The sequence below is a fragment of the Balaenoptera acutorostrata genome, chromosome 4 (assembly GCF_949987535.1).
Source record: "Balaenoptera acutorostrata chromosome 4, mBalAcu1.1, whole genome shotgun sequence".
Taxonomy (NCBI): Eukaryota; Metazoa; Chordata; class Mammalia; order Artiodactyla; family Balaenopteridae; genus Balaenoptera; species Balaenoptera acutorostrata.
Window position 1 is genome coordinate 20,708,262 of NC_080067.1, and position 27,150 is coordinate 20,735,411.

Here is a 27,150-nt window from a genome sequence, read left to right on the forward strand (position 1 = left end):
TTGTTTTCTAGCAGTTTTCGTAGTTTTTCTCTGTTCCTTTTTTCTTCTCTTGCTCTCTTCCTTTGTGGTTTGATGACTTTCTTTAGTGGTATGCTTATGTTCCTTCCTCTTTCTCTTTTGTGTATTTATTCTAGGTTTTTGCTTTGTGGTTGCCGTGAGTCTTACACTTAACGACATATCTATAACAGTCTATTTTAAGTTGATAACATCTTAAGTTTGATCCCATTCTGAAGCTCAACATTTACTCTCATGTTTTATGTTTTTGATGTCACATTTTATGTATTTTTACCTTGTGTATCTTTTAGCTAATTGTAATCATAGTTCTGTCTTTTAACCTTTATACTAGCTTTATTAGTGATTAATCCACTACCTTCACTATATATTTACTTTTCCAGTGAGATTTATCCTTTCATATGTGTTCTTGTTACTAATTAGCATCCTTTCTTTCAGCTTAAAGAAGTTCCTTTAAAATTTCTTGTCAGGCCAGGTTAGTTTAGTGGTGGTGAACTCTTTTAACTTTTGCTTCTCTGGAAAACTCGTTATCTCTTCTTCAATTCTGAATGAAAACTTTGCTCAGTAGAGTATTCTTGGTTGGAAGTTTTCTTCTTTCAGCACTTTGAATGTATCATGCTTTCTGGCCTGCAAAGTTTGTGCTGAAAAATCTGCTGATAGTTTTATGAGGGTTCCCTTGTATAGAACTAGTTGTTTATCTTCTGCTTCTTTTAAGATTCTCTCCTTGTCTTTAACTTTTGACATTTTAATTGTAATGTGTCTTGGTGTGGGTCTCTTTGGTAGCATCTTTTTTGGGACTCTCAGGGCTTCCTGGATCTGGATGTCTGTTTCCTTCCCCAAGTTAGGGAAGTTTTCAGCCATTATATTTTCAAATAAGTTTTCTGCCCCTTTCTCTCTTCTCCTTCTGGGAGCCCTATAAAGTAAATGTTAGTCTGTTTGATGTTGTTCCATAAATTCCTTTTTTCATTCTTTTTTCTTTCTGCTGCTCTGATCGGGTAAGTTCCACTACTTTGTCCCTGAGTTGACTGATATTTTCTTCTGCTTCATCTAGTCTGCTGTTGAACCCCTCTAGTGTATTTTTTTCAGTTCAGTTATTACATTCTTTGGCTCTGTGACTTCTATTTGGTACTTTCTTATATTTTTTCATCTCTTTGTTGAAGTTCTCACTGTTTTCATGTGACTTCTATTTGGTACTTTCTTATATTTTTTCATCTCTTTGTTGAAGTTCTCACTGTGTTCATCCATTCTTCTCCCCATCTTTATGACCATTACTTTGAACTCTTTATCAGGTAAATTACAGATCTCCATTTCATTAAGATTTTTTCTGAGGTTTATCTTATTCTTTCATTTGGAACATATTCCTCTGTTTCTTCATTTTGCTCGACTCTCTGTTGGTTTCTGTACAGTAGATGAAACAACCACTTCTTGCGGTCTTGATCGAGTGGCCTTGTGTAGGAGATGAACCTTGTTATTCAACCCTGCGTCAGTTCCTGGTTGTCTCTCAAACCTCTGTGCTTGTCCAGGCAGCCTATTATATTTTTAGTAGCTCCCAGTAGTTGAGGATGTACCAAAACCTGTCACTGTCCCAGAGTGGAGGATCTCAGCACCTAGATTCAGGTTGACTGGAAGCTGGACCCTCAGGCAGCAGCTTTTAAAGTATGCAAATATATACAGTTCTGAGGGGTGGTGAGGGTAGACCACATTGGTCCTCAGAACCAGGTGATCTGGAGGTGTCCACTATGTGGGCTCCAGATGAACTATTTTCTGGGTGATACTGATGGGTTGGAGCAAGGCAGAGGGAGAGTGCCTAGATGGCGTCCACAGCCTATGTTCCTTGATAGCAACTCCGTAGGCCACTAAATGTGAGCCAAACCTGAAGCCTGCTCCTCAGGCTGAAGGTCCAAGACAAGTAAAGAGGACTCTTTCACAGAAACCTTAGGGAGTGTGCCTCATTCTGCTTTCTGTGCTGTGCCTTGGGGGTGGTAGCCTGCCAAGAACTATCCCTCTGATTGCCATAGTCTTGTGGGATCCAGGAATGCAAATCCCTCCAGTCACCTAGAGCTAGGTAATCGAGGGGAGTCCCCTGGGCACCAGCCACGTGTATAGCTACCCTCCAGGAGACACTGGTGCACTAGAGGCAGCAGAGTGTGAGAGCAAAGGTAGCGCCTGCCCTCCAAGGTCTCTGGAAAGGATTAAAGTCAACTCCAAGATGCATGCCTTAAAAAAAAAAAAAAAAGATGCATGCCTAATCAGAAGCTTGCCCCTTAGTTAGCAGTCAGGATGATCAGTTCATAGTCTCCCTTCGCAGAAAGATTGAGCTCCTGGGTCTCTTGCCTTTGCTGTGCCCTCAGGGTTGTAGCTGTTTAAGAACTCTTTCTCCTTGGGCTACAGTCCTGTAGGACCCATGAGTATAAGCCCCACTGACCACCAGAGCCAGTTGATGTAGAGGTGTTCCCTAGCATCCGTCACATAAATCCAGGCACCAGACAGGGGAATGAGCTCCTTTCTGGGTGACACCAATTATTACAGTTCCTTGGGACCCAGAACACAAGCTCCCCTGGCCTCCAGAGCCAGGTAACCAAGATCATATCCTGGGTAGCAGCTGTAAAAGTCAGGACACCTGATGTGTGTAAAAGCTCCCTTCTGAGAGATACTGGTGCTCTGGAGCACAGCAAAGGTAGTGCCTGCCAGTCTTTGTTCCCAGAGTGTTCCAGCAGGCTCCTAGATGTGTGTGTTGAACTAGACGCCTGCCCCTCTGATGGAGGTTTTAATATAAGGAGGTGAGCCTTATTCACTTTAAGTCTAAGCATGATTGGCTGCCTCTGAGCTGGACTCTGGGGTGGGTGAGTCTAAGCACATGAGCCCTCTAAGAGGTGTTTCTCATCACTATCATTTTGTGGGTCTTGGGACACAAGACCCATTGGTTTTCAAAAATTAGATGTTTTGGGGGCTTATCTCTCAAATGCATGTCTTAAAAGCTGGGGTGCCCAATGTGGGGTTTGAACCCTTTGCTCCTCAGGAAGTTTTGAGTTCCCTTCTGGTTGTTGGTTGCTATACCAGGGGTGAGGTTTATGTTGAGATTGTGTCCCCATCTCCCCTACAGGCTTTTGTATGGTTTTCTTCTCTTTTACCCAATGTGTGGTTGTCACTCAGCTAGGCTTTAGGTTCTTTTTTCAAGAAGAAATTGTTCCATATTTAGCTGTAGATCCAGTGAGTCTGTTGGAGGAGGTGAGTTCAGGATCTTCCTACATTGCCATCTTGAACTGGTGATACTCTTTTTCATAATGCAAAGAAAGCATTTGTGTGTCAAATTCTGATGGTTTCTTTCAGAAGAATTCATTGGTGAAAATGCATAAGAATAGTAATATTTATTTCAAGGATCATGTTACCTTGGTCACATGGAATACATACAATAACTTCTTTAAGAAAATGTAAAGGGTGTCACATGATTTTTGTAAAAACCTTCATTCTATTACATGCCTATGTTAATAATCACCGAGTTTAGTGAATGTTGTTTTTGGCCTCATTGTATGACTAGTGTAAAAAGTTCAGCCCCAAATTCAATAATTTTGGTTAGGTTTAAAATAAAATTCAGAAAACTCTTCTTAAAAAATTTATATTTGCACTTGTTGACAATTAGGGAAAAAGAAAGAAAAGAAAATAAATATTATTTGCGATCTCATCACCCAATGTTATTGGTGATTTGGGGGAAAAGTTTAATAACATTTGCTAATTGATTTCTCTTAATTTAGCTGGTACAGTGAAAAGAACATTGAATATTGGAAGGGAAGCAGAAAGCATATATAAGTGCAAGAATTGCCCCTAAATTTCTGGCATCAATGTTGATCTCAGAAGGATTGGAAGAGTTGTAGGGAAACACTGGTCCCAAGCCCCACTTAGATGGGCTTTCCTACCAGTAGGATCACCACTCATTAGTGCTGTCATTCAGCTTCTTCAGGGGTGTTTCTGTGAATGGTAGATTCTGTTGATGATACTCACTTATCAAGAATATTTTAGAAATGTTTCATGTCACAAGGAAAGAGTTAGGCTTCATAAAGTGTTTCTTTCCTTGTCAAGAGAATCTCTCAGTTGGCCATGTGCACTTTGGGTCAAAGCAGTACAGTTGACCCTTGAACAATGTGGGGGTTGGGGGCATCGACCCCAATGCACTTGGAAATCCACATATAACTTTACAGTCAATCCTCCTTATCTGAGATTCCACGTTCATGAATTCATGTAGTACTGTAGTATTTATTGAAAAAAATCCGTATATAAGTGGACTCATGTAGTTCAACCATGTTGTTCAGGGGTCCACCGTACATAGTAACATTGGCCGTGTTAGATTCAGTGTTCTGAGAATGCCACTTGCTAAACTGGAATTTATTTTAAAATTTGGGTAGACTTTTGAGAATGTATTTTAAAATTACACCTCATGGGACTTCCCTGGTGGCGCAGTGGTTAAGAATATGCCTGCCAATGCAGGGGACGTGGGTTTGAGCCCTCGGCCGGGAAGATCCCACATGCCACGGAACAACTAAACCTGCGAGCCACAACTGCTGAGCCCGAATGCCACAACTACTGAAGCCTGTGCGCCTAGAGCCCATGCTCCGTAACAAGAGAAGCCACCACAATGAGAAGCCTGTGCACCACACAAAGATTAGCCCCCGCTTGCCGCAACTAGCGAAAGCCGGTGCGCAGCAGTGAAGACCCAATGCAGCCAAAAATAAATAAATAAATTTTAAAAAATTAAAAAAAATAAAATTAGACCTCATGAAAAGATATAGAAGGTGGGTAAAAAAGTACATGGAATGATAATCATATTTGATTTTTTAAAAATTGTAATTTAGGTAGGGTCAGTGCTCCTTGGTAAGTTACTTTAGTTACTACTTCTTTATTGCTCCTGGGGCCAAACAAAAGTAGTTCTGTTTAGAAAGTTAAGGTGATAGTGCTTTCCTAGTTAAAAAACACTATACAGTTGACGCTTGAACAACCTGTGGGTTGGGGCACTGATCCCCAATGCAGTTGAAAATCTACGTATAACTTTACAGTTGGCCCTTGTGACTGCAGTTCTGAATCCGCAGATTCAACCAACTTTGGGTGGTGTAGTACAGTAGTACATATTTATCGAAAAAAATCCATGTATAAGTGGACCTGTACAGTTCAAACCCATGCTGTTCAACCGTCAACTATATATGTGGATATCTAAGTTGTTTAACTTTGTTAGAAACCCATTAAGGAAATTCCTGTGTGTGTGATCATGAGAATATTCATGCCCAGGCTGTTGAAACTTATTCCTGCAGCTTAGTTTTGATGTCAAGGGCATTACTGCACTACAGGCAGTAATAAAACTACTCGTTTTGTTGCGCTTCACTCTATAATGCTTTGCCGATACTGTATTTTTTTACAAGTTGAAGGTTTGTGGCAACCTTGTGTTGAACAAGTCTGCTGGCACCTTTTTTCTAACAGCATTTGCTCACTTCATGTCTCTGTGTCACATTTTGGTGATCCTTGCAATATTTCAAATCCTCTACCAACATAAAGATTATGACTCACTGAAGGCTCTGATGATGGTTAGCATTTTTTTTTTCATCAATAAAGTGTTTTTAAATTAAGATATATACATTGTTTTTTAGACATAATACTCTTGCACACTTAGTTGACTACAGTACAGTGTAAACATAACATTTATATGCACTGCAAAACCGAAAAAATTCATGTGACTCATTTTATCACAGTATTTGCTTTATTGTGATCTGGAAGGAACCTGCAGTATCTCTGAAGTATGCCTGTACTTAATACCTTAAAGAGGAATTAAAGAGATTGAGTAGATAGGTTCCTTGGTAAAAATTTTGAAGATTACAGGTTTGGCCTGGGGACATAAAAGATGTTTAGAAATGTAGCTGTCAATGATTTGCGGCTTCATTGATTGGGTTGCTGGAAGTTGATTAAGTTTCTAGAGGTAAAGTGTTTTTACCAAATACTAATTATAGGAATCTGTTCCATAGAGTTTGTCTGTGAAATTGTAATTTCACTGTTATTGGTAATAACATGTTTATAATCTACTTTGAATAGCACATGATAGAAGAACTAGAATATAGAGCTTTAAGTTTTTGTCAGTTTTATTTGTTTGAAAGTTTCAGGCCTAGAAGCAGTCAGTCCTATGGTATAAACCAGTGCTACTGAAATGACAGGTCCATGGTGAGATGAAAGGCTTGCACCAGAATGTAAAGTAGTACATTGCATCCTTCACTTCACAGAAAGTTTTGCTGTATAAAACTGTCAGTTGCACTACACAGTGTGTTTTGTAACATAGTTGATTTACATTCTGCTTCAAGGTTCTTATCTCACACTGGATTGCTGTTGTGACCAGCTCCAGCCCATCTGCAGATCATACTTGGAGTACTAGTATAAACAACTCATTTCATAAGTGAATGATCTGTTTTCGGATTACATTGTTGGGATTCCATCGGTTTTAATGGACATTTCTGCTGCTGTTACCTTCTAATGCCCTACAGAGCAGGTAGAGCTAATGAAACAAGTAAGGAATTTGGAGTCCTGGCTGTGCCTTTTCTCAGCTGAATGGCCTTGGCCAAATAATTTAACCTCTCTGAGCCCATTTCATCATGTGTAAAATTAGGATATAATCCCTGTGTTCCTGTGTTGTTGTGAAGATTGAGTTACTGTTTAAGAAACCACTTTGAAAACTCTAAATTGTAGTTAAAACGATATCATCCATACTGACAGTTTTCAAACCTTCGCTTCCATTTCTCTAATGCTATCTCTTGCTCTCAGCAATTAACCTCTTTTTTCCTCCTCTTTTTCTTTAAGAAATTTAGATATTGTTGCGTGCCCATTATGAACCAGACTCTGGTAAATAAATGAAATTAAACAATCTTTTCTTCACATTTTATATTTATGCTTGCCTCACATAGTAAATGAAAAGAAAAATGGTTCTACAAAGCTCGTAAGAAAAAACAGTGATCATCTGCCCTATTCCTCTGAACCTAGGATTCTTGCTTCTCTGAGGCAGTCATTTCAGTATCTTTAACTCTTTTTTTTGTTGTTGTTATTCTCTTCATATTTCTATATAACATTTTATGGCAATATTCTTAATTTTCAGTTTTAACTATTTATCTATTAACTTGCTGCTATAAAAAATAAGGGCTTTGCTCTCATATACAATTTCCATCCCCTCACCCTGCCAGAATTGTATATCTTAATTTTTGGTTAGGTCAGTGTTTAGTGTTTATATCATTAAGATGGTAATTATTATTTACAACTGAGTCAGATAGCATAATAATAATCAAACTTATTTCTTGTACAGTGTTTTTGTTTTCTGGGGAATTAGTAACTGTCTCATTTTTATTTGCTTTTTTAAAAAGTACCTTCTCAATGATAGGAAGAATTGATAATGCCAATATCTAGATTTGCCATGGATCTCTTTCTATCTTTTATTGCTTCTGCTTTTTTTCACTTTTGTTGTCTTATCTCCTTGTGTGTGTGGGGTTACTTTCTGAGTGGGTTATCAAGCACTGTATTTGTAAAATTATTTGAAGAAATAGTTTAAGACACAGAATAGTGTTTTTTTTTTTTCCTTTGGAGAAAGTTTAGGTTGCTTTTTCCAAGTTTCTGGAGTCCCTAGCACTTTGGAGATGCCTGGGGACAGACATTAGCACTCTCTTAAGATCATCTTAAACTGAGTTTAGAGATTCAGATGTCTGCAGTTGATTGGCAATTTCAAGAAGGCCTTTTCTACATCTGGCCCATTCTTACTCCTAGGGTACAGCCTTTCAGGGTCCCAACTCAAAGCAAGGAGGGGTTCAGAGCTGTCTTGGGCACCAAATCTTTTATTCTCATAGCCCCTCGAAGTTATCAAAACCCCCATTTGGCCTCTTATCCTTTCAGCTGCCTTCTCTAGTTTCAATTAATACTTGCCCCAAACTCTGGGCTCACCTCCCTCCACCTCTAGCCTAGCCCAGATGCTGACCTGGTAATTCTTCCCTATCATGTTAGCACTTGACTTCAGGCACATTTTTTAAGAAATCTTACTTATATAGTTGTCCTCAGTGTATGGACTGGCCCAGAATACCTAGTCTGCCATTACCAAATGTTAAAGTCTGAAAGATTCACAATTAACTAAAAACATCCTGAGTGAAATTTACTACTAAATTCTACAGCCAATCAAACTTTCAACCAGATGTGAAAAGAGAATAAAGGTATTTTCAGACATATAAAATCTCAAAAGAATGTTCTACCAAAATGAGAAGTAAACTTTTGAAGAAGATGACAGAGAATTTTTTTAAAAAGCAAAAAGCAGAAAAGCACAGAAAGCCTCCAGAATAATGGTGAAGGGAGTTCCCAAGATGACAGCTATACAGGTAGCCTAGAGTAACTTACCAATATTTGAGAATGGCAAGCTCCAGGAAGGATGTTTTCACAGGAAGAAAGAAAGTAAAAGAAAGAAAAGGAAAGGAAATTACAATAGCTATGTTTACTGTGTTCAAGGAGATAAAAGATAAGATTGAGCATTTCAGGAAAGAATTGGAAACTATTAAAAGATGAGTGGAAATCATAATGTTGAAAAATAGAATAAACGAAATTAAGGCCTTAAAGATTGAGATAATTGGTGAACTGGAAGATATGACAGAAGAAAATGTTTGGAATAAAGCACAGACAGAATGATAGAAAATATAGAAGAGAGGATAAGAGAAAGGAGGATACAATGGGAAGGTCAAATATGAGTGTTTTGGGAATCCCTGAAGGAGAAAACAAAGTGAGAATGGGCTAAAGCAATATTTGAAGATAAATTGACTGAGATTTTGCCAAAAGTGAGGAAGGCCATGTACTTAAGAAATCCAAAAACCTCAAGCAAGATAAACAAAAAGAAATATTTACCTAGGTTGACAACTAAAGACAAAGAGGACATCTGAAAAGTTATCAAAGAAAACAAAATAAAACAAAACCAGATATTTACCAAGAAGAAAAGGTGATCTACGAACAGCTTCTAACAGCTGACTTGTCAGCTAAAACAGTGAAAGCCAGAAAACAATAGAATGATGTCCACAAAGAAATGACTTTTTTTCCCTGCCAAACCAGAAATAAATTCTATACCCAGAATAAAGGTGAAATCAAGACATTTTCAGATCAACAAAGATTGAGAGAATTTGTCACTAGGAGACCTGCACCAAGGAAATACTAAAAGAATGTCCTTCAGGCAGAAGGAAAGTGACCCCAGATGGAAGCTCAAGGGATAAAGGAAGAAACGAAAGACGACAGTAAATATGTGGGTAAATCTAAACAAATATTTACTGTATATAGCAACAAGAGCCTTCAGTTGAACATGTATGTGGAATTATGATGGCATTTCAGTCAAGTTGGTGGGGGGTAAATGGAATTAAAGTATTTCTATAGTCCTTGGGTTGCCTGGGAATTGGTAAAACTAATGTTAATGTTAGCTAATGTTAATCTAATTAATATTAGTTAAGTCTAATATTAATTAGTTAAGTTTTAATCTTGAGAGAACCATTAAAAGTATATAGTAATATGTTAATAGAGTATATGTCTTCTAAGCTAACAGAAGGAGAAAAATGAAGTAAGAAGTTATCAGCCCCAAAGAAGGCAAGAAAGGAGAGAAAAAGAAACATAGGAACCTAGAGCTTATTAAGTACAAATAGCACTTAGTAAGACAATAGATATAAATCCCAAGAGGTCCGGTAAATGTAAATGTACTATATGGCTTAATTAAAAGATAAAAATTGTCCAACTGGGTAAAGATAATTGAACTCAATTATTTGATGTTTATAAAGATACAGCAAAGTTGAAAGTAAAATGTAAAATTAAAATACATACCATACAAACACTTTGAATAGAGGGATGGTGTAGCTAAACTGTACTTGAAGCAGAAGCAGTGAACATTACCAAAGGTGAAGAGAAACACTTCATAATGATAAAATATGAAATCTCAGGATATGTAACTGTAGCAGATATTCTTATTGGCCTGTATCACATCCTCCTTGCCCCCGCATTTCACCTGGATATTACATACAGCTCACTGTGCTTCTCTTTCTGGAAACTTAAAAGCTGCTCAGGTGAAACCTGGGATTGTGGGGGCAGTTAACACTCCTGGGGCAAGCCTCAAGCAGTGGAGGGACTGGAATCAGTGGATAAACTCTCCAACTTCCCATCCCTTAGAGGGACAATTCTGAAACACATTCTGTTTGGTTCCTTGGTGAGTTCCCTGTGGGAGTGGCTCCAGTGCTTACTGCAGAAATCAGCTCAGTAACACACTTTATTGGCTTTCTTTCCTTCTCTGGATCTCTCTCTTCATTTCCTTACTGTGTTTCCTGGGATCATGTCCAATTACCTACCTGCCCTAAAATCTACACTTTTGGGAGAACTCAAACTAAGACAAAAAAAAAATCTGAATTTGTAAGTATCTAATTAATTTTAAATTTCTCTCTCTCTCTCTTATCTGTATGCAAAGAGTGGCAGAACTACAGGGAGGAATAGATGAAGCCACAATTGTAGTTGGGGATTTTAACCCAATTTTCTTAGTAACTGATGGAACAAGAGACAGATATCAGTAAGGATGTAGATTTGAGCACCATGATCAACAAACTTGACCTAATTTATATATACAGAACATTGCACAAGAGAACTGTGGTGTATGTTTTTTTCTAGCACAAGCAACTCTTTCCAAAACTGACCATATGATAAATCTTGACACAATTCAGAGTCTTGAAATAATGGAGTATGTTCTTTGAACATAGTGGAAACAAGTTACAAAAAGATACCTAAATACTAAAAACCCTTTGATGTACTTTTGTAAAAGGTTTTCTCAGTTTATTTGTTTTTAATTTTAATGGGATTTTTTCAAATAAAGAAGTTTCACATTTTGCAGAGTCAAATCTGTCATTCTCAAATGACTCTTTCATTAGTTTTAAGCTCAGTTTCTCCCTGTCCAGGAATTCAGTAAATACTCATTTAAATCAAAAAAAATTTTTTAAGTAGTTTTTTCTATTTTAATGGCTATATTTAATCATTCCTCTGGTTTGAACTTCAGAATCACTTTCTCGTTCCAAAAAAGAATTCTACTAGAATTTTTAATTGGAATTGCATTAACTCCTTGTTCTTTTTTTTTTATTTTCATTGGTTTAATTTTCTAACTAAAATAATTCATATAGAATCTACTTTAATACATTTAATGCTGATTTTTATTTGTTAACTGATGATATGCTATATTTTCAACTTCTTTTTTTTTAAATTTTTTTTATTTTTACGAGAGATAAATAGACTGACACCAAGCATTGTACATGGATGACCACAACAAAAGCAACAATGATTGCCATTACCAAACATGAAACACACTCATACTATGTCATAATATTGACATTCAGTCCAGTAATCCTCCACTGTAACAGCTCCTTTACTTTGCAGTGAAAATTGATTTGTGTATTCTTTGCCTCTGAGTCCTTGTGGGATTTTTTCTTTTTTTATTTTTTTTTTTTTTTTTTTTTTTTTTTTTTTTTTTTTTTATTTATTTATTTTTGGCTGTGTTGGGTCTTCGGTTCGTGCGAGGGCTTTCTCCAGTTGCGGCAAGCGGGGGCCACTCTTCATCGCGGTGCGGGGACCGCTCTTCATCGCGGTGCGCGGGCCTTTCTCTATCGCGGCCCCTCCCGTCGCGGGGCACAGGCTCCAGACGCGCAGGCTCAGCAATTGTGGCTCACGGGCCCAGCTGCTCCGTGGCATGTGGGATCTTCCCAGACCAGGGCTCGAACCCGTGTCCCCTGCACTAGCAGGCAGACTCTCAACCACTGCGCCACCAGGGAAGCCCCCTCTTTTTTTAAATTCAAACAGAAAGTCACAAAAATTATACTCATCCTCATCAGTTCACTCAGTCCCATGTAATTAATTTTTTTTCATCTTGATCTTTTGTTAGCACTTTTATGAGTTCATCAGTTTTTCATTAGAGTTCTGAAAATGCTTATTCATTCAGTTCAGCAGTACCGTCAGTTACCAGAAACCTGTACTTGTCAGAGTCTTTTCCATGAATTTCCTGAAGATGAAACCCTTTTATAGGAACATATTTACAAAAGCATCAGAGTACACCCAGAACTGTCTGTAAATGACAAAAGACTTAAAAATGACCACGGTTAAAGATTTGATGAAAGTTCATAATAATGCAGTTGACAAGAAAATTAGTTATTTCTGAGATATACATTTTAAAGTAATAACTAGGATTATGACATAACATTATACCAGAACATATAAGATTTTTAGAACTTTCATGTAATGTCTGAAACATTTATATTAACATATTTCCATACAAATAACCCAATGAAAGTTTAGTATTAGTTGTTTTGTTTGTTTGTTTGTTTATACTGCAGGTTCTTATTAGGCATCAATTTTATACACATCAGTGTATACATGTCAATCCCAATCATCCAATTCAGCACACCACCATCCCCACCCCACCGCAGTTTTCCCCCCTTGGTGTCCATATGTCTGTTCTCTACATCTGTGTCTCAACTTCTGCTCTGCAAACCGGCTCATCTTTGCCATTTTTCTAGGTTCCACATACATGCGTTAATATACGATATTTGTTTTTCTCTTTCTGACTTATTTCACTCTGTATGACAGTCTCTAGATCCATCCACGTCTCAACAAATGACTCAATTTTGTTCCTTTTTATGGCTGAGTAATATTCCATTGTATATATGTACCACAACTTCTTTATCCATTCGTCTGTTGATGGGCATTTAGGTTGCTTCCATGACCTGGCTATTGTAAATAGTGCTGCAATGAACATTCGGGTGCATGTGTCTTTTTGAATTACGGTTTTCTCTGGGATTGCTGGGTCATATGGTAATTCTATTTTTAGTTTTTTAAAGAACCTCCATATTGCTCTCCATAGTGGCTGTATCAATTTACATTCCCACCAGCAGTGCAGGTGGGTTCCCTTTTCTCCACACCCTCTCCAGCATTTGTTGTTTGTAGATTTTCTGATGATGCCCATTCTAACTGGTGTGAGGTGATACCTCATTGTAGTTTTGATTTGCATTTCTCTAATAATTAGTGATGTTGAGCATCTTTTCATGTGCTTCGTGGCCGTCTGTATGTCTTCTTTGGAGAAATGTCTGTTTAGGTCTTCTGCCCATTTTTGGATTGGGGTGTTTGTTTCTTTAATATTGAGCTGAAAGAGCTGTTTATATATTTTGGAGATTAATCCTTTGTCCGTTGATTCATTTGCAAATATTTTCTCCCATTCTGAGGGTTGTCTTTTCATCTTGTTTATGGTTTCCTTTGCTGTGCAAAAGCTTTGAAGTTTCATTAGGTCCCATTTGTTTATTTTTGTTTTTATTTCCATTCCTCTAGGAGGTGGATCAAAAAAGATCTTGCTGTGATTTATGTCGAAGAGTGTTCTTCCTATGTTTTCCTCTAAGAGTTTTATAGTGTCCAGTCTTACATTTAGGTCTCTAATCCATTTTGGGTTTATTTTTGTGTATGGTGTTAGGGAGTATTCTAATTTCATTCTTTTACATGTAGCTGTCCAGTTTTCCCAGCACCACTTATTGAAGAGACTGTCTTTTCTCCATTGTATATCTTTGCCTCCTTTGTCATAGATTAGTTGACCATAGGTGCGTGGGTTTTTCTCTGGGCTTTCTATCTTGTTCCATTGATCTATGTTTCTGTTTTTGTGCCAGTACCATATTGTCTTGATTACTGTAGCTTTGTAGTATAGTCTGAAGTCAGTGAGTCTGATTCCTGCAGCTCCGTTTTTTTCCCTCAAGACTGCTTTGGCTATTTGGGGTCTTTTGTGTCTCCATACAAATTTTAAGATGATTTGTTCTAGCTCCGTAAAAAATGCCATTGGTAATTTGATAGGGATTGCATTGAATCTGTAGATTGCTTTGGGTAGTATAGTCATTTTCGCAATGTTGATTCTTCCAATCCAAGAACATGGTATATCTCTCCATCTGTTGGTATCATCTTTAATTTCTCTCATCAGTGTCTTATAGTTTTCTGCATACAGGTCTTTTGTCTCCCTAGGTAGGTTTATTCCTAGGTATTTTATTCTTTTTGTTGCAATAGTAAATGGGAGTGTTTCCATAATTTCTCTTTCAGATTTTTCATCATTAGTGTATAGGAATGCAAGAGATTTCTGTGCATTAATTTTGTATCCTGCAACTTTACCATATTCATTAATTAGCTCTAGCAGTTTTCTGGTGGCAGTTTTAGGATTCTCTATGTATAGTATCATGTCATCTGCAAACAGTGACAGTTTTACTTCTTCTTTTCCAATTTGTATTCCTTTTATTTCTTTTTCTTCTCGGATTGCCGTGGCTAGGACTTCCAGAACTATGTTGAATAATAGTGGTGAGAGTGGACATCCTTGTCTCGTTCCCGATCTTAGAGGAAATGCTTTCAGTTTTTCACCGTTGAGAATGATGTTTGCTGTGGGTTTGTCATATATGGCCTTTATTATGTTGAGGTAGGTTCCCTCTATGCCCACTTTCTAGAGAGTTTTTATCATAAATGGGTGTTGAATTTTGTCAAAAGCTTTTTCTGCATCTATTGAGATGATCATATGGTTTTTATTCTTCGATTTGTTAATATGGTGTATCATATTGATTGATTTGCATATATTGAAGAATCCTTGCATCCCTGGGATAAATCCCACTTGATCGTGGTGTATGATCCTTTTAATGTGTTGGATTCTGTTTGCTAGTATTTTGTTTAGGATTTTTGCATCTATATTCATCAGTGATATTGGTCTGTAATTTTCTTTTTTTGTAGTGTCTTTGTCTGGTTTTGGTATCAGGGTGATGGTGGCCTCATAGAATGAGTTTGGGAGTGTTCCTTCCTCTGCAATTTTTTGGAAGAGTTTGAGAAGGATAGGTGTTAGCTCTTCTCTAAATGTTTGATAGAATTCACCTGTGAAGCCATCTGGTCCTGGACTTTTGTTTGTTGGAAGATTTTTAATCACAGTTTCAATTTCATTACTTGTGATTGGTCTGTTCATATTTTCTGCTTCTTCCTGGTTCAGTCTTGGAAGGTTATACCTTTCTAAGAATTTGTCCATTTCTTCCAGGTTGTCCATTTTATTGGCATAAAGTTGCTTGTAGTAGTCTCTTAGGATGCTTTGTATTTCTGCGGTGTCTGTTGTAACTTCTTTTTCATTTCTGATTTTATTGATTTGCGTCCTCTCCCTCTTTTTCTTGATGAGTCTGGCTAATGGCTTATCAATTTTGTTTATCTTCTCAAAGAACCAGCTTTTAGTTTTATTGATCTTTGCTATTGTTTTCTTTGTTTCTATTTCATTTATTTCCACTCAGATCTTTATGATTTCTTTCCTTCTGCTAACTTTGGGTTTTGTTTGTTCTTCTTTCTCTAGTTTCTTTAGGTGTAAGGTTAGATTGTTTACTTGAGATTTTTCTTGTTTCTTGAGGTAGGCTTGTATAGCTATAAACTTCCCTCTTAGAACTGCTTTTGCTGTATCCCATAGGTTTTGGGTCGTCGTGTTTTCATTGTCATTTGTCTCTAGGTATTTTTTTATTTCCTCTTTTATTTCTTCAGTGATCTCTTGGTTATTTAGTAACGTATTGTTTAGCCTCCATGTGTTTGTCCTTTTTACGTTTTTTTCCCTGTAATTCATTTCTAATCTCATAGCGTTGTGGTCAGAAAAGATGCTTGGTATGATTTCAATTTTCTTAAATTTACTGAGGCTTGATTTGTGACCCAGGATGTGATCTATCCTGGAGAATGTTCCGTGCGCACTTGAGAAGAACGTGTAATCTGCTGTTTTTGGATGGAATGTCCTATAAATATCAATTAAATCTATCTGGTCTATTGTGTCATTTAAAGTTTCTGTTTCCTTATTTATTTTCATTTTGGATGATCTGTCCATTGGTGTAAGTGAGGTGTTAAAGTCCCCCACTATGATTGTGTTACTGTCGATTTCCTCTTTTATAGCTGTTAGCAGTTGCCTTATGTATTGAGGTGCTCCTATGTTGGGTGCATATGTATTTATAATTGTTATATCTTCTTCTTGGATTGATCCCTGGATCATTATGTAGTGTCCTTCCTTGTCTCTTGTAACATTCTTTATTTTAAAGTCTATTTTATCTGATATGAGTATAGCTACTCCAGCTTTCTTTTGATTTCCATTTGCATGGAATATCTTTTTCCATCCTCTCACTTTCAGTCTGTATGTGTCCCTAGGTCTAAAGTGGGTCTCTTGTAGACAGCATATATATGGGTCTTGTTTTTGTATCCATTCAGCCAGTCTATGTCTTTTGGTTGGGGCATTTAATCCATTCACGTTTAAGGTAATTATCGATATGTATGTTCCTATGACCATTTTCTTAATTGTTTTGGGTTTGTTTTTGTAGGTCCTTTTCTTCTCTTGTGTTTCCCACTTAGAGAAGTTCCTTTAGCATTTGTTGTGGAGCTGGTTTGGTGGTGCTGAATTCTCTTAGCTTTTGCTTGTCTGTAAAGCTTTTGATTTCTCCATCAAATCTAAATGAGATCCTTGCCGGGTAGAGTAATCTTGGTTGTAGTTTCTTCCCTTTCATCACTTTAAGTATATCATGCCGCTCCCTTCTGGCTTGTAGAGTTTCTGCTGAGAAATCAGCTGTTAACCTTATGGGAGTTCCCTTGTATGTTATTTGTTGTTTTTCCCTTGCTGCTTTCAATAATTTTTCTTTGTCTTTAATTTTTGCCACTTTGATTACTATGTGTCTCGGCGTGTTTCTCCTTGGGTTTATCCTGTATGGGACTCTCTGCGCTTCCTGGATTTGGGTGGCTACTTCCTTTCCCATGTTAGGGAAGTTTTCGACTATAATCTCTTCAAATATTTTCTCTGGTCCTTTCTCTCTCTCTTCTCCTTCTGGGACCCCTATAATGCGAATGTTGTTGCGTTTAATGTTGTCCCAGAGGTCTCTTAGGCTGTCTTCATTTCTTTTCATTCTTTTTTCTTTATTCTGTTCCTTGGCAGTGAATTCCACCATTCTGTCTTCCAGGTCACTTATCCGTTCTTCTGCCTCAGTTATTCTGCTATTGATTCCTTCTAGTGTATTTTTCATTTCAGTTATTGTATTGGTCATCTCTGTTTGTTTGCTCTTTAATTCTTCTAGGTCTTTGTTAAACATCCCTTGCATCTTCTCGATCTTTGCCTGCATTCTTATTCCGAGGTCCTGGATCATCTTCACTATCATTATTCTGAATTCTTTTTCTGGAAGGTTGCCTATCTCCACTTCATTTAGTTGTTTTTCTGGGGTTTTTTCTTGTTCCTTCATCTGGTACATAGCCCTCTGCCTTTTCATCTTGCTTATCTTTCTGTAACTGGTTTTTGTTCCACAGGCTGCAGGATTGTAGTTTTTCATGCTTCTGCTGTCTGCCCTCTGGTGGTTGAGGCTATCTAAGAGGCTTGATGGGAGGCTCTGGTGGTGGGTAGAGCTTACTGTTGCTGTGGCGGTCAGAGCTCAGTAAAACTTTAATCCACTTGACTGTTGATGGGTGGGGCTGGGTTCCCTCCCTGTTGGTTGTTTTGCCTGAGGCAACCCAACACTGGAGCCTACCTGGGCTCTTTGGTGGGGTTAATGTCAGCCTCTGGGAGGGCTCACGCCAAGGAGCACTTCCCAGAACCTCCGCTGCCAGTGTCCTTGTCCCCACGGTGAGCCACAGCCACCCCCGCCTCTGCAGGAGACCCTCTAACACTAGCAGGTAGGTCTGGTTCAGTCTCCCCCAGGGTCACTGCTCCTTCCCCTGGGTCCCGATGCACACACTACTTTGTGTGTGCCCTCCAAGAGTGGGGTCTGTTTCCCCCAGTCCTGTCAAAGTCCTGCAATCAATTCCCTCTTGGCTTCAAAGTCTGATTCTCTATGAATTCCTCCTCCCGTTGCCGGACCCCTAGGTTGGGAAGCCTGACGTGGGGCTCAGAACCTTCACTCCACTCGGTGGACTTCTGTGGTATAAGTGCTCGCCAGTCTGTGAGTCACCCACCCAGCAGTTATGGGATTTGATTTTACTCTGATTGCGCCCCTCCTACCGTCTCACTGTGGCTTCTCCTCTGTCCTTGGATGTGGGGTATCCTCCTTGGTGAAGTCCAGGGTCTTCCTGTCGATGATTGTCCAGCAGCCAGTTGTGATTCTGGTGCTCTCGCAAGAGGGAGTGAGAGCACGTCTAACTCCTTGTTCTTACAAGAATTTTATTTCTGTATTTTTTTTATTCAGGTATAATTGAGATATAACATTATATTAGTTTAGTTATACAATGTAATGATTCGATATTTGTATATATTGTGAAATGATCACACAGTAAGTCTAGTAACATCTGTCACCATACATAGTCACAAATTTTTTTTTCTTGTGATGAGAACTTTTAAGATCTACAGTTTTTTTATTTTTAAATTACCATTCTGTATTGTGATTGAGATTACTGCTTACTATTCCAAGTTCTTCCTTTCCCTTCTAGCTATTAGTAGATGAAATGCTAACTGGTTATTGAAAGATGTAGAGAAATGCTGATGGATATTGATGGAAGTGAGGGCTGGGCATGAGCTAGGCTGTGGCTGGCATCAAACCACTGAAAAATGGGTTAGGATAACATGCTCACTCTGGCTGGTGAAACTGGTTTTCTTTGAAATGGGGTAAATGGTAAAGCAGGTACAAGTCGCCTGCTGTCTTTCTGTCTGATGTTACTATTCTGTACTTTGATTTATAGAATTTATTCTTGAAGTCTTATAGATTTTTGTTCCATATTTGTAGATTCCAAGGTTCTTGTAACTTTATCTCTCTTAATTTTATGTGAGGTTTTTTTTTCGATAAAAAGCATTGGGGAGAATAAATGAGACAGAGGAAGTTTCCCTGTAAACTTAGAAATTCTAGAACAGTTGCTTGTTTTCCATTTTTTGGCATTGTTATGGATTATTAAATAATTAGATATTTGACTTCCTGAGAAATTGTACAGTTGAGAACGTGTATTCACAGATAAGTACAAAGGTTATTTTCTATTTTTGTGTTTCAGGGTTATTGTTTCAATGCTAATAGTGAAAAATGCTACCACCTCTCTGCTTTTAGGTTGGAATGTTGCGTCAGCAGGTTGAAGAACATGAAAAAGTCAAGCAAGAGATGGCCATGGAGTATAAGCTGGAGTTAAAGAAACTACATGAAGAAGTAAGATTTTAATTCTGTTATGTGTTGTATAATTCTGTCTCTTCAACCCATGAGAATTTTGTTAATGAGCCAGTTTCTGCTTCATAGAGTGGATGTATATATACCAAGGGAGGTGCAGGGGTGGAAATCTATTTCTCTGTTCTTAAACCCAGGTAAAGAATCTTGCCTATTTATATGTTTGATACTACCTACAACAGTGATTCTAAAATGTGTTTGTTGGTTGAGTACCTGAAAGAAATAGAGCTAGTTTTGTATAATACCATGAAATACTGATACCAAAAGCTTACATTAAATGTTTTAATTTTTAAGTTGAATCAGTTACTAGATTTTAAATAATGGAGGATCCAAAGGTTTCAGAAGCATTTTGGGATAGATAAGAAAAGTAAGAAAATTCTATCAGTTAACTCAGTTTTATTCTTCAGATTGGGAAAAAACTGCTTTTATTTTCATTTAATTCCACAGTACTCCTCTCTTGCTTACTTACTCAGTGTTCCGCAGGAGAATGGTTCAAGAACCACAGGCCTAGAGAAGAGAGGGTTTTTATTTGCTGCTTTTATTGTGGGGGCAGGTTTGGGGGCCCCTAAGTGTATGGCGATTGTACATTGTAAGAAAAATTAAACTTCTGTTTATAAAATATTTTCCCTTTATTTTTTTCTTTGACTCAATATATTTCTTTTCTGGTGTTTATTTTTTATATGTAGTTTTGAGTTATTTTATCTGACATGCTGTCTATTTTCAGGGGTACTAGTGAGCTCTATGCGTGCTTTCATAATGCCAATTTGTTGTATCAGCACTGTTTACATATTCTTAAATTTTAAGTCTAGAAATAACTGTGTCTACAGTTAGGCAGACTGAAGAGAAGCTATGAAAAGCTACAGAGAAAACATGTAAGAGACTTCAGAGGAAATGCCAAAAATCACAGGGAAGATCGGTCTGAAATTGAGAGGTTAACTGGAAAAATAGAGGTATGTTCATAGTACAGATTTGCTCATAGTGATTGTCAACCTTCATGTAGGAAAATGCTGTTTCTAATAGTGCTATTTCCTGAAACCAATTTTCTCTCATCTCTAGGACTACTACTGAGCTATTTCAAAGGTGGAAGGGTGATCCGCTGTGCATCCTGTCACCAGGATGGTTACTAGCTATCAGTAGCTCTCAACAGGGCAGTACCATCCTTTGAGGGCATTGGAAATGTATGGAGACATTGTTTTGGTTGTCAGAATGACTGGGAGTGAAACTGGTGTGTAGGGCACAGGGACCAGGGACACTAAACATGGTTGGGACTTTTCCACACAGGAAGGAGTATTGAACCCAAAATGCCAATATTGAGGAACATTGACTACCAGTTACTAGCTGTCCTCCATGGGCAGTGTCCTTGTCTTATTTATCACCTAACAGCGTAGGGGCTTTGTAAGTGTTGAAGGTACTAAGTGTTGAAGCTTTTTTGTACAGAGTACTCTGCATATCAGATTGTTTATCGTCAGTTCCCATTTAGATATGGTAAGTAACTTACCTCCGCCTTTGCTGACTTTGTTTTTATTAAAACTGATAACTCCATGATTATTGTATATATTCATTCCCTAGAGGAGTTAAGGGAGCGGTGGGTTAACACCACCAAGAGTAGATGAAAGAGCAGCACGAGGCTGTCACTTTTTTCCCCTTAGATCCCCTCCTCTGTCTATGCTCTTGGTTCTCAAGTGTACCTAAGCGTCACCCAGGGCCCTCTTTAGGCTCTCAGAGATTTTGATCCAGTTGTATGGCATGCGAGCTAGGACTCTGCATTTTATCTAGCTTCCCTAGCCAATGCTAATTTGAGAAACATTGTTCAACATCTTTGTGTGATTACTTACAATTTTTCTACTCAGTGACCTGTCACCCACAAATGCCAGTATGTTATTACTACCTAGAATTTTAATTTCTGCATTTAATATTTTTTTACATCTCAATATTTTTATACATTTGAAGAGCTTAGAATCAGATACTGCATGCCCTCCAGCCCTCTTCAGTGAAATCTGGGGTTTTTTTGAAAAACCCTTCATGTTCTTGTTCCCCATTACCACTTCCTGACCATTGTCTTTTCTTTGTACCTCAGAAACTCCATCTTTTTTTTTTTTTAACATCTTCTTTAGAGTATAATTGCTTTACAATGGTGTGTTGCCACTCTCAATTTGCTTTATAACAAAGTAAATCAGTTATACATATGTCCCCATATCTCTTCCTTCTTGCATCTCCTTCCCTCCCACCCTCCCTATCCCACCCCTCTAGGTGGTCATAAAGCACCAAGCTGATCTCCTTGTACTATGCGGCTGCTTCCCACTAGCTATCTATTTTACGTTTGGTAATGTATATATGTCCATGCCACTCTCTCACTTTGTCCCAGCTTACCCTTCCCCCTCCCCATGTCCTCAGGTTCATTCTCTAGTAGGTCTGCATCTTTATTCCTGTCTTGCCCCTAGGTTCTTCTGACCATTTTTTTTTCTTTTTTTAGATTCCATATATATGTGTTAGCATACAGTATTTGTTTTTCTCTTTCTGACTTACTTCACTCTGTGTGACAGTCTCTAGGTCCATCCACCTCACTACAAATAACTCAGTTTCGTTCCTTTTTATGGCTGAGTAATATTCCATTGTGTATATGTGCCACATCTTCTTTATCCATTCACCTGTCGATGGACACTTAGGTTGCTTCCATGTCCTAGCTATTGTAAATAGTGCTGGCAATGAACATTTTGGTACATGACTCTTTTTGGATTATGGTTTTCTCAGGGTATATGCCCAGTAATGGGATTGCTGGGTCATATGATAGTTCTATTTTTAGCTTTTTAAGGAACCTCCATACTGTTCTCCATAGTGGCTGTATCAATTTACATTCCCACCAACAAGAAACTCCATCTTTGATTTTCATGTCATCAGCATATACCACCAACCAGTGTACATACAGCAAAGTTAGTCATCTTCTGATCCCTGGTTACTCCCCTGTTCAAAGACTTCAGCTCCCAGTTCACTGTCATTCTCTCCAACCTTGCTCTTATCGTAATTCTTGAGGATTTCAGTATCCACAGGGATGATGCTTATAATACTGTGGTCTTTGAGTTCCTTGGTGTTCTTTTCTCCACAGATATTTTGATCTCCTATCTGTCTCTTCTCCCTTTTCCCATTGCCATTTCTTAGGTGTTATCATTACCAATACTTGCAACCCTCCTAGAATCACATTTTTAAGCATCACATTCTCCAACTACCATCCCTGTCTTTTCAGCTCTCTCCCTCTGGCTCCTGATGCTCGATATTCACCTGACCCCCATCCCTTAAAGTGCTTGGATCCTGCCACTTGTCACTGCTCTATCTCTACCTTGTGTCCTCAGTTACCAGTCCTTACCCAGCTTCCATCCCATGGTTACACTCCTTATAGTCCCCTTCAATTCTGTGCTCTCTCTTACTTCATCGCCTTTGCTTGGCAAAACTGTAACTCTCGTTAAATCCAGCTTTCTCCCCACTTTCTACCTGTCGTGTGTGGCAGACCATGGCTGGAGAAAAATATAATCGTGCTGACTGGCCTCATTTTAAATTCATGGTCACTCACCTCAAATGGGTCCTCATGCTGCCCAGAATCATATTATATTTCCCCTCACTCTCCTACTTTCCATAATGACTGTTTCATACTTTCTCTTTTCTTGAATTTTCAACACTTTGCCCCACATCCTCACTTTTGGGGATGATCTTTCTTTCTATTTCATTGAGAAAATAGAAGATAATTTTCACAAACTTCCAACCTTGTGTCTACCTGCCTATTTGCAACTGCACCCACATACTCTGCCTTCCTGCTGGAGGGACTGTCCATGCTCTCCCTATTCCCTACCCACAACATCATTCTAGAAATGCTCCTCTCTTCTGCATCTTCAGGTTTTCCCTCCCTCCTGGATATTTTCCACCAACATGCAAACTTCCCCCCTCTTAAATATCCTTTCTTGACCTCTCTCTTCATCCTCTGGATACTGCCCCATTTTTCTCCTTCATTTTATAAGTAAACTACTTTAAGTACCTATACTTGTCTCCAGTTCCTTTCCTTTCATTTTTCTTACACCCACTCAGTAAGGCTTTTGCCCCCTCTCTCTGCAGAAGCTATTTGCATGGAGGTCACCAGTGACTTCCCCATTACTCAAGCCTGTGGCCAGCCCTCATGTTCCCCATCCTGTCTGCAACATTGGACCCAGCTGGTCTCCGTCCTCCTTACAACTGTTTCTGGATTTGGCTTGGAGAACGATTGCACTTTCCTGGGTTTTCTCCTACCTTGTTTGCCACTCTTTCTCAGTCTCTTTTGTTCCCCAACCTTTTAGCATTGGAACACCTTACGGTTGTGTCATTGTACTCTTCTTTTTTCTGTCTAGGCCCACTCCCTTGGTGATATCATTCAGTCTCATAGTTTTAAGCATTGTGTATATGTTGATAATTCCCACATTTGTATATCTAGTCCTGACCTCTCCTTTTTGCTACAGAATAATTTGCAACCTCCTGTTTCACATCTCCAATGTCTAAATCTGTCTCAAACTTGACATGTCCAAAATAAAGGTCCTGATTTTTTTCTCTCCCATCTTCCAGCACCATTTCTGTTTCAGTTAATGGCAACTCCATTCCTCAGATTGCTCAAGCCTAAAAACCTTGGAGTCACCCTTGATTTCTCTTTTCCCAGCACAATAGCCAGAATGATTCTGTTGTAATGTAAGTCAAATCATGTCCTCTCCTGTACATAAGCCTTCCAGTAGCTTCTCTCAAAAGACAAAGTTATCATAATGACCTACGTAGTCTCACCGCCTGTTAACTCTGACCTTTCCCTTCCTTTTTTTCCTTTTACTCACTTATTCCAGCCACACCAACCTCCTTGCTCATCCTTGAACATACCAGGATGCTTCCACTTCAAGGCCTTGTACTTGCTGTTCCCTCTTCCCAGAATAGTATAACTTCATCCCTGTCTCCCTTGGTGTTTACTTAAATGTTACTCAGTGTGGCCACTCCTTTTTAAAATTGCAGCCCCCAACTCTGAGCACTTCATGCTGTATTTTCCCCAAAACAGGTACAGTTGGCCTTCTGTATCTCTGGGTTCCGCATCCATGGATTCAACCAACCATGGATCTAAAATATTCTGGGGAAAAAAATTCCAGAAAGTTCCAAAAAGCAAACCTTGAATCTGTCATGTGCAAGCAACTATTTACACAGCATTTACATTGTATTTACAACTATTTACATAGCATTTACATTGTATTAGGTATTATAAGTAATCTAGAAATGATTTCAAGTATATGGGAGGATGCGCATTGGTTATATGTGAATAATACACTATTTTATATAAGGGATGTGAGCATCTGTGGATTTTAGAATCTGCAGAGGCCTGGAACTAGTCCCCCACAGATACTGAGGGGTGACTGTATTACTGTCTAATGTACTGTACAATGAATGTGTTGCCTATCTCCCTCCAACTGAGTGGGGCTAGAATTTTTGTTTTGTTAAATAGTGTATCCCCAGCACCTAGAACAATACCTGGCATGTATATGGTAGAAATAATGAATAAGTGAGTATCAGCTGGTGAACAGTAATTACCCTAAGCTAGCATGAGACTTCTGGAGTTGAAGCTCCTGGAGGACAGTGATGGAAAGACTGAGTTTCCTTTCCCTTTGGTTTGCCTCATTTTCATAAATACTGGGCTCATTTTTTTGATCATGCAACTTGAAGTTACTATTGATCCATCATTAATTTTGAACTGTTTGGCTTTGGGTTACAGATATCTGTTAAAATTTAATACAGATATTTCTTGTTATTCATGTCTTTGCAGTTCTGTTGAGATAATAAAAATTTGGATATCAAAGGATACTGTGTTAACTGAATCTATTTGGTTCCTGAGTTTTAGACACTGATAAGAATTGGGCTGCCCAGGGATTTATCTGAAAATTTAGTTGAATCTGTTTAGTTCCTGGGTTTGGATGTCAAGAATTTGGGCAGTGAGGGATAGCTGTAATCATATTTTGAAATTTTCATTATCTTAGCATCAGTTTTCTGAAAAATCACTAAAAAAATTATTAGCAACCCTTAGGTGGCAGCAGATCTTTGAAAATCATGAATCCAGTATTTAGCATCTGTGTTTCATACTCTTCACCATTAGGGTGTTAAATTTAGAAAGACAGATCTCCAGAGGCACAGTATATAAGGAATTTAGTATTACTCTATAGTTCTATCAGCTAAGTGAGTAATGGGGCTCCTGCTGTGGAGAAAGGTGCATGTGTACCCAGGGACCTGGGGAAAAATTAAAGTAAAAGTGAATCTGGTAAAAAAAAAAAAAAAAAAAAAGTGAATCTGGAAAGTAGTGACAGCAAGGGGAAGCACTTAGAAGTTAAGTACCTTAATTGCCTCTTCAGGAATTTCGTCAGAAATCACTGGACTGGGAGAAGCAGCGCTTGATTTATCAGCAACAGGTATCTTCTCTGGAGGCACAAAGGAAGGCTCTGGCTGAACAATCAGAGATAATTCAGGTAAGTTTAAGACATTTTGGGATAATGAGAGGCAGAGAGGTTTTGATTAAATTTGAGCTAGCTTAATGCAGTGCGCATGTGCTCACCATGTCCACCCATGTCCCCACGCCCTCTTGCTCCCTTGTTTGCTGCTTTCCTCAGCGGTTCCTAACTCCTCACTCGTGCTCGTTCTTGCTCTCTCACTCTGTCGCTGTCTTGCATTCTCATGCTCACTCAACACTCATATTTGTTTCACTCTCCTAATCTTGGTCTCTCCCTCTCTCCTTTTCTCTTTCTACCTCTGCTCTCTCTGTCTCCTTTTCCATTTCTTTCTGGCTCTGGCTTGCTTATTCTGGCTGCTTCTGGCTCTTGCCTTGGTTCCACTTCTGTCTGTGTCTTGTTCCATCTCTGATAGTTCGGGGTGCCTTGGCTGAGGTCCCTCAGCCAGGGAGCTTCGGCCAGTCCACCTGTTTGGACACAAATATTGAAAGATTCACGCTAGCTAAAAGCAGTATCTTTGTGGCAACAGAAACACTTCTTAGAACACTACTAGAAACTGTTTTTTAATGAAAAAGTAATGGCTTAAACAAAACAAAAAATTAGCTACCTAATTTAGGAACTTTCTTCTTAGAACATATTCAGTTTGTTTGCTTTTTCAATTAAAAACCAAGAACAAAAGGGAAATGAAAGTAGAGGGTAATGAATATTTGTGACCATCTTCTGTGTGCTAGACACTGTCTCAATGCTTCTTCTAAAAGTAGTTATCTAGAATATATAGTTATATGTTATCTGTTTAATACCATGATAATTTGTCAAGGTTGGTAGTTATCTCAGTTTTACAGAAGAGAGAATTACTGGAGAAGTTAAGAGAGCTAGAGAGAAGCTCTAAAGAAATTTTTTTTTAAGAAACAATCTGTATTATTTGCTGCTCTAAGTCTCAGTAATATATTGGCTTTTAATCATCCCCCCTGAAATATCAGCAGGCTAGTAAGCTACCACAAATGGCTCTGCTGTTAGTGAGTCTACTCAGAACGGCAAGAGGGGCCCACAGCAATCTCAAGGAACAAAATTACTTACTAGGCTGCAGCAAGCTATGCAGCCAGAGTGGGCCAGCAAAATCCTGGATGTCTAGACCAGCATTTTTTGGCCTGAATGCTAAAGCACTGTATAAACATAAATAGCTATAAGATATTGTAGACTTCAGATTGGCAAAATAGAAAATTGAGTCCTAGTTTTTAAGTTCTCAATTATTCATCTATGTAGTATGCTTATTGTTGATTGTAGATCCTTTTTTCAAATTACTATTGTGATTACTCAGCATAATTAAAGCTTCATTGTTAGTAAAAATGAGATTTTTATTTACTATAATTTAGCTGGGGCTAGAGTAAGATGCCTTTAAAAAGCCAATGTTTGTTTTCCCTACTTAAAGGTATTAGAATTATTCTTCTGATAGTTTTCTTTAAACT

General features: G+C 38.3%; 1 protein-coding gene across 9 annotated transcripts in view; it reads left to right on the plus strand.

Moving 5' to 3' along the window:
- CEP63 (centrosomal protein 63) overlaps positions 1 to 27,150 on the plus strand; it is an 81,837-nt gene that overhangs the window by 13,345 nt on the left and 41,342 nt on the right. For all 9 annotated transcript variants that reach the window (XM_007170371.3, XM_007170370.2, XM_007170369.3 and 6 more), the window contains 3 exons: positions 19,092 to 19,187; positions 20,030 to 20,152; positions 25,592 to 25,705. In XM_007170371.3, the coding sequence (XP_007170433.2) occupies positions 19,092 to 19,187; positions 20,030 to 20,152; positions 25,592 to 25,705 (333 nt within the window). The remainder of the gene's footprint in view (positions 1 to 19,091; positions 19,188 to 20,029; positions 20,153 to 25,591; positions 25,706 to 27,150) is intronic.